We start from the raw sequence: 14,546 nt of genomic DNA, 5'->3' as shown, positions 1-14,546 counted from the left end.
TCTGACATTTGAAAAAATCATAAAATAACATATGTGCGTATGTATACGTGTACAAACATACATATGTATGAATGAACACATATACTGACTGAGAACCGGTTTAAATGTTGTGACGCGTACGACGCGTCTCACAAACGTTTCTCCTCGTTTTTAGTTTTAAAACCTCTTCTCATTAGGTATGCAAACGATTTTCAATTAAGGAATCAACGTGAGAAAAACAAGCGAAAACTAACTATGTAAGGAAAAGGTGTATTTTCTGGTCATCTATATTGGCACAATATCTGTGCTCTCGATGACCGATACAATATACTCAGCTATATTGCACAAATGGGAGTAGGTCTGTATAAACAGAGCATCCCGAAAGTATTTCGAATGATAGAGTTTCGACATGACAATGGATTTGATCTCTTCTATCGGGTGCTCGACATCTTCTGCGGCATAGATTTCGAGCAGTTTCTCCAGATCGGCGGGTGTGAATGTCAATGTACACCGATTCCCTTGAGCTACCGCATCGACACCGTTCTCCTCCTCCTCCTCGACCTTCTGAATGAGACTGATGTAGTAACGCTGCAGCTCTGGCTTAAAGAATGAATCCTCGAGGGTGCATATGAGATCCTGCCACTCCTCGATGCCATTGCAGATGACACCACGCACATAGATGTATCGCGTGCGTTGCTTCTGCGTGTCCAGCTTTTCGATGTTGTCAAGGCTGCATGATGGCTTCACCATATTGACGAGAATCCCTGTGTACATTCCAAAACTCCTCTCGCGATTATCAAACGATTCGATGCTCGTAATGTACTCCTTGATGGTGTTCAGACGCAGATCCCATTTACGTTCGCGTGGCTTCTTCAGTTGCTCGTGCAGAGCCTTGAGCACCTCCAGATCATCGAACCGAAAGCAATAATGGCCGGGATTCAACGCATTAAAGATCTCTCGCTCATCCAATGAGCATTCGTAGGGACAACAGGCGGGCTGTGGCACAATCAGGGGCGACATAGTGCCCAGTCTTGTGGTCAATTGAAACACTTCTTCGGTGTTGCCCTTACATATGGCCGTACAGTGGAGCTCCCTCAGTTTGGCGCTGTACTTCTTGGGGGGCGTACAGCAACCGTGCAGGCGAATCATCAGCGACTCCTTGCCGCTGCAAAAGACTCGGGGCTCCACTGTGAGGGACCACAGCTCCACGGTCACGCCCACCTTTCGTGGCTGATACACGACGACCAGATTGCGGGTCTCCCCATGCGTCAGACGAAAGTTCTCAATGTCAAAAAGGAACTCATTGTCCTTGGCCAGCAGCAGGGAGCCACGATTGTAGTAGAAGACGCCCTGCTTCCACGTGAAGGACAGCGTCTGCTGGCCAATGTTTGTCAGCCGCAGGATGTGCTTGCCACTGCGCTCGAAGGGATCACAGGAGAACTTTGTCAGCAGCTCGTAGCATTCGTTGAGGCCTTCAGCAGCGCCAGCGCCAGCTGGGATGTAGTCATTGCTATTGATACGCAGCCCTACCTGCGCCACTTCAGGCTGTCCTATGGTTGGCATTGGATCCTCCTCGATATCCTCCTCGCATTCGCACTTCTCCACAAAGGGCAACGAGGAGCTTTTCGAGATGGTCTTTAGGGTTGGGGCATCCACAAAGGTGGTCTTGGGCCCACCCCGGAGTCGCTCAACACTGATGCCCGACACTTGAAGGTCGTCGAGATCGGGAAAAAAGTCCAGCACGTTGTGAATGTCACAGAACCGGCGCTTGAGATGCTTATCCAAGATGCTGGACTTTAGCCGGGCATGTCGAAGCTCCTGTCCAACTGCCTCTCTGCCAAGGAGCTCTCGTTTGATCACATTTGGCACCCCAATGATCTCCACATCCTTATAACCAACGCGTTCCGCTTTGGGCAGAGTTTCTCGCAGCTCCTGAATAATCTGACACGTGCAGGGATCCTGGAACTCGCGCAGCGTGGACACGGGCTTGGCCATCAGCCGATCGCACCGCATGCGCTCCGCATACTCCAGCAGACGCTTCACCATCTGCTCGTTGCGGTTATCCAGGGTAGTGCGTCGACTAAAGAGCACCTCCGCGGCATTCTTGCCCGTTACTTTCTGCACACGAAGCTGCAGCTTGCGGCGCCGCTGCATCATTTCTCGCCAGTACTTGAGACGCGTGTCGACATGCAGGTCCTTCTTGGATTTTACCCACTTGACAACGGCCTTTTCGCAGCTGGAGGATGTCATGGAGAAGTCACCTCGTCGCTCCACGAAAATCTGCACAAGAATCTCATCCACCACACGTTCTGTGTACTTGCAAATCGGTGACCTCAGCTGGTCCAAGGCATGTGACTTTGTCGTCACTTTATCGTTGGCACTGTGCGATGGCAGTGATGCTAGATTGGCCAGCGTGAAGCGTGAAAAGTCTGGCAAGACCAGAGTTGTGGCCTTGCGACTCATTATCGATGTGGGCGTGCGATTATTCAAGACCATTTGATCCGAGTATTCGGGATTCATTTTGGTATCGATTTGGCTACGCAGCGTCGACTGTCCCCGTACTTTTCGCTGAGCGGCGGCTTCGTGCAGCCAATTTTGATCATTCATTTTGCACGAGTAATTGTAGAGACGGTCTGCTGTTTGGGTATTTTATGTGGGAGATTTGAAAGACTAGCTTATGGATTAGCTTTTTTATAGGACTATAGACGTCTCGCTCAAGGCATTCTTTGAATCGGATCAAGTAATATACGGCAAGAAAAAATTTGACATAGAGTCTCACTGGATGCCGACCTTTTTTAGTGGCTGCTTCGGCACCGATGCTCAAGAAAAAATGTTCCAGGGTTAGCTGCAGTCGTAGATGCGCATTGCCAAATACTTGGTTTTTTTTAAAACACAAATATGTACATCTGTATACATACATATGTATATAAAACGAGAAGGGACGTGTGAGACGCTTCTTACGCGTCACAACTTTTATACCCGGCACTCAGTACTACATCTGTACATTAGCGGTTATTTGTCAAATTTTAAATTTTTTCTTCATCTGTCATCTACATCTACAACACTACTCACGCCAACGCCTCTTTAGCTCGCCACCCTCCCCAAGAGCAACACACTGCAGACTCACGGCAGAGGCAGAGCCAGCGGCCACTGCTAATTAATTTCTTCATTGTGGCTATAATAATGATCCAATTGGATCCCAATTTGGCGATCTGATAGAAATGGTCATTCCCTACGGAATGGCGTTTTTAGTTTTCTTTTATCTTCAAAATTGTAAATTTGGGAGGTTTTTTCCCTTTTGCGGAGGCGGAAGGGGGCGTGGCTCATTTTTAAAATACACAGGTTTCAGTGTGAGCATACAGCAGTCTGGAGCCAAAATTTGGTGGCTCTAGCTCTTATAGTCTCTGAGAACTAGCCGACAAACAAGACGGACAGACAGACATGGCTCAATCGACTCGGCTATTGATGCTGATCAAGAATATACATATGTATATACTTTATGGGGTCGGAGACGTTTCCTTCTGTGCGTTACATACATTCACTTTGTGCCCAAATACAATATACCCTATTTACTCTTCGAGTACCGGGTATACAAATTTAAATATAATAAAATAAATGCGAGCGAGGATCCAGTGCATGTGGTTCATCGTTGCACAAGGTACTGCTCGATAACTGAGTTCGTTCCGGCCCCCGAGGAGCTGATGGCGTAAATGACGGAGTCGGATCCAGTTCTCGTACGGGCCAGTCGTGTCTCTCTAAGATTATTATAAGTTACTCGCTACTTCTGCTTATTTTCGGTGCTCGTTTGCTTGTCGACGCGGAAGGTTGGTTGCAGACAAAATTTCTTTTCAAATTTTTTCAAAATGTTTATTTTTTTAAAACAAAGACTACTATCATGTAGCAATCTATTAAAATTGAAATTATGAAACAATTATTATGTTTTTTCACATTGCTTTCACATGGTTAATCAGCACACTCCATTGTCGTTGCTCTCACACTTACAGCGAGAGCCCCTACACTCGCACTTTTCCCTCGCACGCTCTGCCTATTTTTGCTGACGAGACCTCCTTATATAGTTCTTCATGGAGCCAGACATTCACACACATGCAGAGAGCAAAAATACTTAGCACCATTATGAACAGTTCGTGGGGAACAAACCCACAGAGAGAGAAAGATATACATATATGTATGTGTGTACATATATGTACATATAGTACAGAAATACTTGCTTAAAGAGTGTGAAAGACAGGGGGAGGTTGCGGCGATAAAAATAGCTTTCCGAGAGAAACTGTGGACTTAAACTATGTACTTTCTGCACGTTTCTGTAGATAAAATCGATAAATTCCTTTTCGTAAAAAGAATTTGGAAACTAATTGACTTGGATTTTGCTAAAAGAATCCCACATAAATCGTTAGCTTAAGCGTGTATCTGACAGTTGTGGTGGGGAGTGGGTGTGTCCGGTGGCAAGACGATTTTGGCCTTGCGCGGCCACTTACTCAAAAGCAAAAAAAATAAAAAAGTATGAACAGAAAATGCAATTTATATGTGATTTTTCCCGCTTTTCTAAAATAATTATTTTGAATTTTAATTATGTGTCGGTCGTGGTCGTCGTCGCCTGTTAAATGTCATTAAATGCGGAACATTTTCAGCAACCCCCTTGGCCCCTCCTTCAGCTACTGCTTACCCACTCAACGTTCCCATCGTGCAGCATTCGTCGTCGTCGTCATCTGTGAATCTTTCAGAGTCGGCCAAGCGTCGACAAACACTAACAAGGCGCAAATATTATGCCCACATTTCCTGGCTTTCAATTTAATTTACCTTAAAAACACACACACGCGAAACATACATACATGGCTTATGTACATATGTATGTACAACCTTGGTGGGCGAGGGGGTGTTGAATTTGTCACTTAACTCGCAGAAAAGGTAAACAAACGCTGGCTGCTAATGCCATTTTTAGAAAAGATTATGCTCCATGAACAATAGTCGAATACGTTATTTGATGTCACTCCTTACTAAGCTTCTTTGCTCTTAATTTTGTCCAGAAAATCTCTTTAATTACTGCCCATATACATATGTGCACTACAATTGTCTCTTTCATACATCCATTTACCATCTTCTGTCCATCTCTTCCGTTTTATATCGGTTTCTCCGACTGATTCTGAGCTACACTCTTACCTTAATTTTGCCATCATAGCCCTTGCTTTTACCACGAAAAATTCCCTAAAGTAAAAGAATTAAGACCCAAGAATAAATATACATACATAAGTCATTTTAAAATTAAAAACTTAACTTGTGTTTACAGCGCAAAATGAAAATTGCAGTTCCAGAGTCGAGTTGAGTCGAGTCGACGCTCAAACCCCCCAGAGATCGCATGTTTTGTGGCGTACCAGTGGTTGGAGGCGGGGCATGTTGCAGAGGCCGGGAAGCTGGTGGCGGTGGCAGGTCTTTGCGCAGTCTTAAAGAATTTTTAATTGCTTTAAAAACAAGTTGAATGCCGTTTTATTTATATTGGTGGCCAGAGTGGTTGATGGAAGGGAGAGGGGTAGTGAGCGAGGGTTGGCCGGAAGGCGATGGCATAGACAAATTCCATTAAACTTTTGGCTCCTAAACTGTGTCAAAGTTTTTGGTCCCGGGGAGTAGGCGCTTCCATGGTCCGCTGTCTAAGGATAATTCACTGGAGAATGAGAGACGAAGATACTGAATTTCTGAGACTCAGAAGCGCGCTCTCTCTCTCTTCTTGCTGGGGGAATAACTTTTTGGGCAAAGTAAACTCAACTCTGAATGAAATGAAAATGCCACAGAGGCAGAGTCCAATAGGGTATAAAAAGTAAGACCAAGGGGGATGGGACTGACTGTGGCTGAGATTCTTGGTGAGCAATCAATTTCTGTTGACGTTGACAACAAGGCAAAAGTCCGGCTAAAGTTAAGCCAAAAAAACGAGAGCGAGGCAGAGACAGATACGAAGACGAAACGAAAGGAAAGCCCCGCCACACAGCATGAGAGAGAGGAGGAAACAAATCAAAGTCGATGTCGACAGGAGATGCTTCTTAAGACGCCTGTCGAATTGTTCTGGGTGTCAGCGCGTTACGCCCTCCCTCCAGACCACCCACCGACCCCTAGCTATATCTCAATCTTAGGTCTGCTACTGCTGCTGCTACTGCGGTTGAAGTGTATTTAAAAGTTTGATTAGTTTTTAATGTTTGTGGAGGGGCAAGTTTCTCAAACATCATCATCTTCATTCGCATCGGCATTTCTGTCTTTACCCCACAGTAATTTTTACAAAGTTTTCCATTCAATTCGCTAAAAATAAATAATCTTAGGGACTTTATTACTCTATTGCTTGCTTATTGACTGCCAGTTTCCCAGTACACCTATTAAATTTTTTTTTTAATTTAATCGCTACAGCGAAATTGGTTGGTTGCAGACGATGAGTCCGCATTCACCAGGTACAAATGTTACTAAAAATTTTGAACTCAAAAAAGAGTTGTTTGTCGAACGAACACTAGAAATAGAATGTTGTTCATGTTTTTCTATGGAAATTTTTGGGGACTGTTGAAATATAATTATTTCGACATTAAACGGCAAGCGTGGGCTACCTAGATAGATACAAATTTCTGATATGTGGGCAATTATTCCATTCAGTTTTAAATTGATTTCCGTTGTTTTCTTTACCAAGTGGTGATGATAGAATTTTGGATTTTCCCTTGCATTTAAATATCATGAACTTGATGGATTACTCAGACTTGCGCTAGTTATACAAAATTGCTTTAAAAACTCTGCCAAATCTTTAATTTTTTTCATTTTCTTAAATAGACATTATACTTTCATTCCATTATTTTTTCCTGAAAGGAAACTCAAATTTCTTTAAGCATATTATTTAGTATCATTTTTGGCTCTCAGCATTCTGTTATTAAACATATTTTAACCAATAATTGCAAGTTAACAAAAAGAAAAAAAGTCTTCCTGCCGGCAACCCATAAAAAGTTACATACAACCCGTAAGACCTATTTTTGTTGCTCCTTTTTTTTGGGGACCCAGCAAATGCAGCCATAAATTATGAATATGAATGTCAAGGTAAGAGCTAAGGTGTTTACGTGTGTGACAGCCAACAGAGACAGAAACAGAGCTGCCAAGCTTGCCAGCCCTCGCTCCCAGGGGTCCAATAATGTTAAGAGGGCCGAGTTGCTCTCTCTGTGCGTAAAAGTAATAAACATTTATGGCAGCTACTTAAAAATGGCAGGTCGAAAAAATTATGATAATGATACGTGACATTTGAAAGCAAGAAGAATTTAGTTAGCACACACTTTCTAGCGCACAACTTTTATACCCGGCACTCAGTACTACATATGCACCTTAGCGGTGGCCTTAGAGGCCTCTGCCAATGCGCGAAGCAGAGTGTGAATGAGAGAATGTGTAAAAAACAAATATATGTAAGCTGCGGGACGGGGTGGGTTTGGCCACTGCAAATTAATTTCTTCAGTGTGGCTATAATAATGATCCAATCGGATTTTGGTGATCTGATAGATATGGTCATTCCCTACGGAATTCAAAATTGTAGCTTTGGGAGGTTTTCGCCCTTTTGTGGTGGTGGAGGGGGGCGGGGCTCATTTTTGAAATACACTTGTAACAGTGTGATCATACAGAGTCTGGATGCAAAATTTGGTGGCTCTAGCTTTTATAGTCTCTGAGATCCAGGCGCTCAACAAGACGGACGGACAGACGGACGGACGGACAGACAGACATGGCTCTATCGACTCCGGCTATTGATGCTGATCAAGAATATATATGTATACTTTATGGGGTCGGAAACGTTTCCTTCTGTGCGTTACATACAACCGTTATTCGCACAAATACAATATACCCTATTTACTCTTCGAGTACCTGGTATAATAATCATAATCGGCAATGGCAACGGCAATAGCAGAAGTATGTTTAAAAGGAAAGCAATGCTTAATCTACAAATCTTATGCATTGAACACTCCGAGAAAATGGAATAGCAAAGAGCATCCATATTTAAATTAAAACTTCGGCAAATATGGCAAATATTTAATCTTAGCAAGTTTAATATGTTAGTTCGATTAGAGGGATTTTTTTAAATAAACAAATACTTTTGAAGTAAATTTGAAGTATTGTTGACAATAAATATGAAAATATTTCATTTAATTGTGAAATATATTTATATTTATAAATATATTTATTTTAGTGTTAAATATTTGTATTTTAATATAAAATTCAGTAAATATGTTGATAATAAATATGAAAATATTTCATTTAATTGTGAAATACGAAATTTATATTGATCTTAAATATATTAATTTTAGTCTTAAATATTTGTATTTTAATTTAAAATATATTTAAAATGTTATAATAATAAATATATTTAAATTAAACGTTAACATATTCATATCAACAATTTAAGTAAAACCCATTTTCTTTTTACAATTTGTGGGCAAGTGACATACTTTTTGCTGGTCACAAATTGCATTGTTACGAAATTAACCGCTACAAGCAAAATTTGTGTGGGGTGTGTGGGGGGAAAGGGGCAGAAAAAACAGTTCTCGAATCCGGGCGCTGCAGCTCCTCAGAGAGCAAGCTGCAACCAGAGTCAGCAGCAGCAAAAACAGAAACAAAAAAAAAAACAGCACGAGCAGCAAAGCACACATCCGGTGTGTCAACTGAATAATTCGTTGCATGCACAAAAGGCATGCATTCACATCCGGTTTCCTGTCATTCTTTTTTTGTTGTATGACAGACACAGACACAGAGGCAAAGGCAAAGGTACAGGCACAGCCATTGGCAGAGTAGGCACCTATCGGATTCAGCAAGGGCCAAGGCAGGGGCAATCACTGCAGAGTGGCCAGCCAGCGAGGTCCCTGCAAATGTATGTCTATGTTGCTGCTGCTGTTGCAATTGTCTTTACGGCGTGTTTGGTATTTGTTGAAACTTTTGTTTTGAATTCCTGTGGCCTTGTCGCACGGCTGCATGAGCCAGCAGTTAAATTTATGTTTGCAACACACAGTGGTACAGGGGTAACTCTCAACGAACAATGAAATGCAACAACAACAACAGCAACAGAAAAAAATGGGTTGAATAAAACTCGGGCTTGGTTGGGTGAGGCATGGAGGGCGATTGAGGCTCATAGGTCGCGTGGGAGGTGCGCCTGCAAAAGCAGCGCATAATCCGCTGATTGCTCCCAAGGTTCAGCTTTCAACAATGAAGGACACCACGCCCACACACACATCCTCGTACATACATCCTCTGAAAGTGCATAGCAAGAGAATGGCCAGACGAGAGCAACAACAACTACGAAAAAAAAATAACAGATAGAAAGAGTGACAAGAAGAGAGTGTTACCGTAGCTATAGAGCTGTCGGGTCATCGGATGGGCTCCTCCTGCATGTTCGGGCGCTACTCTTTCGGGTACATCCACTGTAAAAGTTTTTTTTTGGGCACCGCTGCTGCCGTCTTTACCCATTGGATCGCTGGCAATGCCGCGACGACGTGACATCGCACCTGGCCGGGAATCCCGGTTGAGGCTTGAACTTTCCCATAGACAAAGTTTCCATCGGGGTTGTCCCTAGCCAGCATTAATTTTGCATATGAATACGAGGACTGTGTGGACAACTGGATTTGTCCTTGTTGCTGCCAGGGCTGCTCTTGGTTCTTCTCCTGATTCTACAGCGTACGAGCATTCTGCGTCATGTTTATTACATGCAATACATTTTGCCAAAAAAAAAGGACAAGAAGGAAAAAAAGGACTAAATTAAGAGAAAGCACCTCGGTAAGCCCCGTCCCGTGTGTCAGCCTGGAGTGTAACAAGGCTCTTTACGTTCTCTTCTAAAAGCAAAAAGGATGTAGGGGACACGTGGACAGACAGACGGACACACGGGCAGCCCAGAAGCCGGGGATACCATCTCGATTTTCACATTAATTTCCCTTTGAAGCCTCAGCTCTCCGCTCAATTAGCCGTCGCTGTCGGCTCATTAGCAACACGAGAGGCGCGCGAAGCCCCTGAACCCAGGGACACGCTGAGAGCGTTTGCCAGCTGTTCATACGCAAATCCTGTAAAGGAAAAGCACACAAAAGCAACACGCAAAGAATAAGGTTTTCAATTTTCCATTTCCCACTTTCCCGTCGACATTTGCATGAGTAGATTTCCCGGCTCCCCCCATCGATTATTTCCAGGGGAAAATGGGATGAATTTTTTTGAGGGTCTCTGGTCTGTGTGTGGTCAGTGGTTGTACCAAATGCCAAGGGAGTTTTTAAAAGGCCTAAAAAGAGGCTGGATGAGTAGAAAAGAACCTTTGTTATGGGAGAAGAATTTCAAAAGAAATAATATACAAAAAAGCAAAGACTTTGGGTTACAAAATACTAGAGCGGTTCATTTTTGACAGTTTCTTGCCGGCTCGATGTGTTCTCGATCAAACCGATTAAAGCCGAGTTCGAACTGTTCCGCTGATTCGAACATGTCCGCAAACAGAACTCGTAGTAAGTAATATAAATCTAATAGACGGATGTCTCTGGCAGCTCTCTCCATATAATTGTATCTACATTATTACCTGTTTATCTCTGTGTATTCCCAAATCTGAAAGAATACAAAATGTATCTCTTAATTGCATACTGCACACACATACATTACGCGCAAGTTCGAATGAAAACCATACCCCATTCTGGGCAAAAGTATGCAAGCATCTTTGTGGTTTTCTAAATCATTTTCCATGGACCCCTTCCGTTTTGCTCTTGCTGTGGATAGTGGGGTTCATTAGGCAGGAACGGAGTAAATCAAGCAGTGTTGCCAGCGTAGCAGAAAATTTAAGTATAGAACACACAAACACACCGTACATATCGAAAAACACACACATCGTCGCCCCATGAAGAAGGGGTAAAGTAAAACTGCAAACGTTGCATTTGTTGTGCTCTTTGGGGGCAGAGCACACTGCATTTAAGTAAAATGAATTGCTTACAATTTATTTTTGTTGCTTATCATATAAATTGCACTCGTCTGCAAGTCATTATTTGGCACATTTGCGCTCAATGACTGCACATTGTTTCTGTTACTCCTCCGATCCTCAAGTCGGCAGCCAGTCGCCAACTGTAGTGTTAAATAGGAGTGACGAACTGGAAGTTTCCAGATACAGCAGCACTCTTTCGTGTTGGGCGGTTTGCGCTTGACTGCATCTTTGACCTCCTCCACGCGGAGAGGTACACTTTGGTCTGACACTGGTTTTTGGAGTGAGAGGCTGGTTTTGTGGGGCAAGCTGAGCGGCTCTCTGCTACCTGTAAATGCCACTTGAGCTTTCGAAGAAATACATTTTCAGCACATTTTTCGATATCCATGCTTAATCCGCAATAACTTGTGAAAATTGCATGCTTGATAGAGAGGCCAAAAAGGAGAACACCACAGGAGAACAAACCGACATTTTCTGATAGACTGAGGGCGTTACATTTGTTTAAAGAACTATTGTTTTTATACCCGGTACTCGAAGAGTAAATAGGGTGTAAGTACTCTCTTGTGTAAGTGAATGTATGTAACGCACAGAAGGAAACGTTTCCGACCCCATAAAGTATATATATTCTTGATCAGCTTCAATAGCCGAGTCGATTGTGCCATGTCTGTCTGTCCGTCCGTCTGTCCGTCTGTATGTCTGTCTTGTCCGTCCGTCTTGTTGAGCGCCTGAATCTCTGAGACCATAAAAGCTAGAGCCCCAAATTTTGCATCCAGACTTCTGTATACTCACACTGTTACAGGTGTACTTCAAAATTTAAAATTCGAAAAAAAAATAAGGTACAGTTATAAGGTACTGATTACCGGGTATAAAAGTTGTGACGGGTTCGAAGCCTTCCACACGTTCCTTCTCGTTTAGGAAAATCTTTTTCAAATATAACTGATTGATTCTCAAGGGTAACTAAAGCTGTGAGCCATACATAAGCTAGACGCAGCATTTCAAGTGCTGCTGCGTATGTTGCCCCCTCGACAGTCACAGCAACTATATTAAGTTAATCTCATAGGTTTGACCTACGCTTCCGTGCGACCCAAGCTGCTGTTCTTATCGCTGCTTCTGGCACCCACTGCCGCCTGGAGCTATCAACCAGAGATTGAGAGGTTCAAGCAAACAACCCACACCCCAAGTCCCACATCCCAGACAATCTTGTGCCATGGTAATTATTTCGTGTCATTTGCTGAAACAATTAAACTCATATATTGTCTACAAATAATTTCTAGTTTTACTGCTACTGCTACTGGGGTAGTTCTGCTTTCTCCTGTTTTCTGCTTGGATACTCCTTCTTGATTTGGCTTGCTCCCTGGCTCTTTGCTGCTAATGTTATGGTTAAGAAAACTTCTGTAATTAGTATTGGGGGGGGGTAGATTTTATTGCCTGGGAATTGAAATTTTAGCTTCTGCCTCTGAACCCAAACAGAAATGAAAGCGAAACTAGAGAACTCATAACAGTTTTCCTAACCGTATGGAGCGCCTTCAAAGTAGTGTCCCCGCTGCTGCTGTTGTGGCTGTTGTTGCTGCAGTTGATACAAGCCGGAGGCAAAAGATGGACCATAGCCATAACCAAAGCCACCGCCAAAGTAGTCCTGGGTCTGGGGCTGCTGCTGTTGCTGCGGATACAGCTGGCCATAGGGTCCTGGAGTTCCATAGGTATTGCCACCGAGTAGGCCTCCGTCACCGAAATACTGCGCCGATGTCAATGACAAGGCGCTAAATATGATCGATAGCTAGGGAAAATAAACAGAAATAAGTTTCTATGGCAAAAATCCAAAAAATGTTTTGTCCGATTTTAACTTACAAAATATTTCATGGTATTTGCTAATCGGTTGATGTTCCCTTTGAGAAATACTAATGAGAAATGTTGTACTTGTTTTTGGTGCTCAAACTATTTAAATGAATAATTTGAGTACGGATATTGTTACCTGAATCGTTTGGGATTTACCAGCAGCTGCTACTTGAGAACAGATGGCTGAGAATCCTGAGCATATATTCAGGTACCCTAACCCAAAAAAGGCAATAAAAACTATCTAGCGTGGAATATCCTTATCTATCTCTCTATCTATCATCTATCGATTTAGATGACTTTGTGTTGCTCTTAAGTAGTTTATTGTTTAGTATTTGTTGAGTACACTACTCGACAGAATATAACATTTTTTTCTCAAAGAATCAAACCGACTTTTTAAACTTTTTTTAAAATAAAAAAATTTAAATTAAGAAACCAAACATCCTTTTTCTGAAAGGTATGGGGTCTAGAAATGGTCTGATGATATAATTTTTGTTCTCTCGCAGAACTTTTTCTAAAGAATTACAACATACTGGTATAGTTTATAAGGCCTTTTTTTAGAGATAGCGCTTGCTTTTTTCTTTTATCTTAACTTAGAAATTCTAAGAAGCTTATTATATATATTATTATATATTATATATATATATAAAGTGTACCTAAACACGTTGTGGTTTTAGCTCACCGTCACAACTTTTATACCCAGTACTCAGTACTACATCTGTAAATTAGCGGTTTTTCTCAAATTTTACAGTTTTTCTTCATCTGTCATCTGTTTTAGCTGCCTGTCCCTTCCCTAGAGCCGGACACTGCACGAAGCAGAGTGTGAATGTGAAAATGTGCAAAAAAAAAGCTGCTGGACGGGGTGGGCGCAGTCACTGCAAATTGATTTCTTCATAGTGATCCCAATTCAGCGATCTGATAGATATAGTCCTTCCCTACGGAATGGCGTTTTTAGTTTTTATCTTCAAGTTTGTGGCTGCAGGAGATTTTGCTCTTTGTGGGGGCGGAAGAGGGCGGGGCTCAGTTTTGAAATACAGCTGTAACAGTGTCAGCATACAGAAGTCTGGATGCAAAATTTTGTGGCTCTGGCTTTTATAGTCTCTGAGATCCAGGAGCTCAACAAGTCGGACGGACAAACGGACAGACAGACATGGCTCTATCGACTCGACTAATGCTCGGTTTCCTTCTGTGCGCCCTTCTTTGCCTACTAAAAGATGGACGTTCTGTAAAACCAGCTCTTGGGACAACAACTTTCATCCATTTCGGGGTAGAGATTCTATTCAGAATTCAAATCAATTCAAAATTAAATAAAAGCATTGGCGAAACTTCTATTGAATGTTCATAATAAATTTTAATTTTTGAAATTTTGCATCAAGTGGTGCATATAAATGATACATAAATGAACATAAATCTGTTAAAAAATTAGACGTTCTAGTGATGATGATGATGTCCGCCTCCATGATGACCTCCCTTGCCATGTCCGTGACCATGAGAGTTATGTCCTCCGCCCTTTCCACGACCACCGTGACCGCCACCGCCATATCCTGGTCGATAACCGCCACCATATTGGGGCAATGCCATAGAAGCGGCCAGCAGAGCGAATAGAATTAATAACTATTAAAAAAATTAATATGTTTAAATGAACATTTTTTTGTTGAAGAATTCCGTGTTCGGATCTACTCACCAGACACTTCATGTCGTTGGCTGATCCTTTCCTAATGATATCCTGCAGCAGCTACTTTGGTCTTTATAGCCGAAAACGGTGTTCTCGAGTCGTTACCTG

At 42.5% G+C, this 14,546-nt stretch overlaps 2 protein-coding genes across 2 annotated transcripts; both read right to left on the bottom strand.

Moving 5' to 3' along the window:
* Positions 1 to 224: 224 nt before the first annotated feature.
* On the bottom strand, positions 225 to 2,625 carry LOC117901966. The gene has a single exon (XM_034812947.1). It carries the CDS (start codon positions 2,584 to 2,586, stop codon positions 265 to 267), a length of 2,322 nt encoding a protein of 773 aa, XP_034668838.1. The 5' UTR covers positions 2,587 to 2,625; the 3' UTR covers positions 225 to 264.
* Positions 2,626 to 14,118: 11,493 nt separating this feature from the next.
* Positions 14,119 to 14,546, bottom strand: LOC117901972 (holotricin-3-like). The gene is made up of 2 exons (XM_034812977.1): positions 14,448 to 14,546; positions 14,119 to 14,377 (listed from the first exon to the last, which is right to left on the bottom strand). Exons 1-2 carry the CDS (start codon positions 14,457 to 14,459, stop codon positions 14,195 to 14,197), a joined length of 195 nt encoding a protein of 64 aa, XP_034668868.1. The 5' UTR covers positions 14,460 to 14,546; the 3' UTR covers positions 14,119 to 14,194.

This window comes from Drosophila subobscura, chromosome U (genome assembly GCF_008121235.1).
Source record: "Drosophila subobscura isolate 14011-0131.10 chromosome U, UCBerk_Dsub_1.0, whole genome shotgun sequence".
Lineage (NCBI taxonomy): Eukaryota > Metazoa > Arthropoda > Insecta > Diptera > Drosophilidae > Drosophila > Drosophila subobscura.
This window is presented reverse-complemented; position numbering and strand designations above follow the sequence as displayed.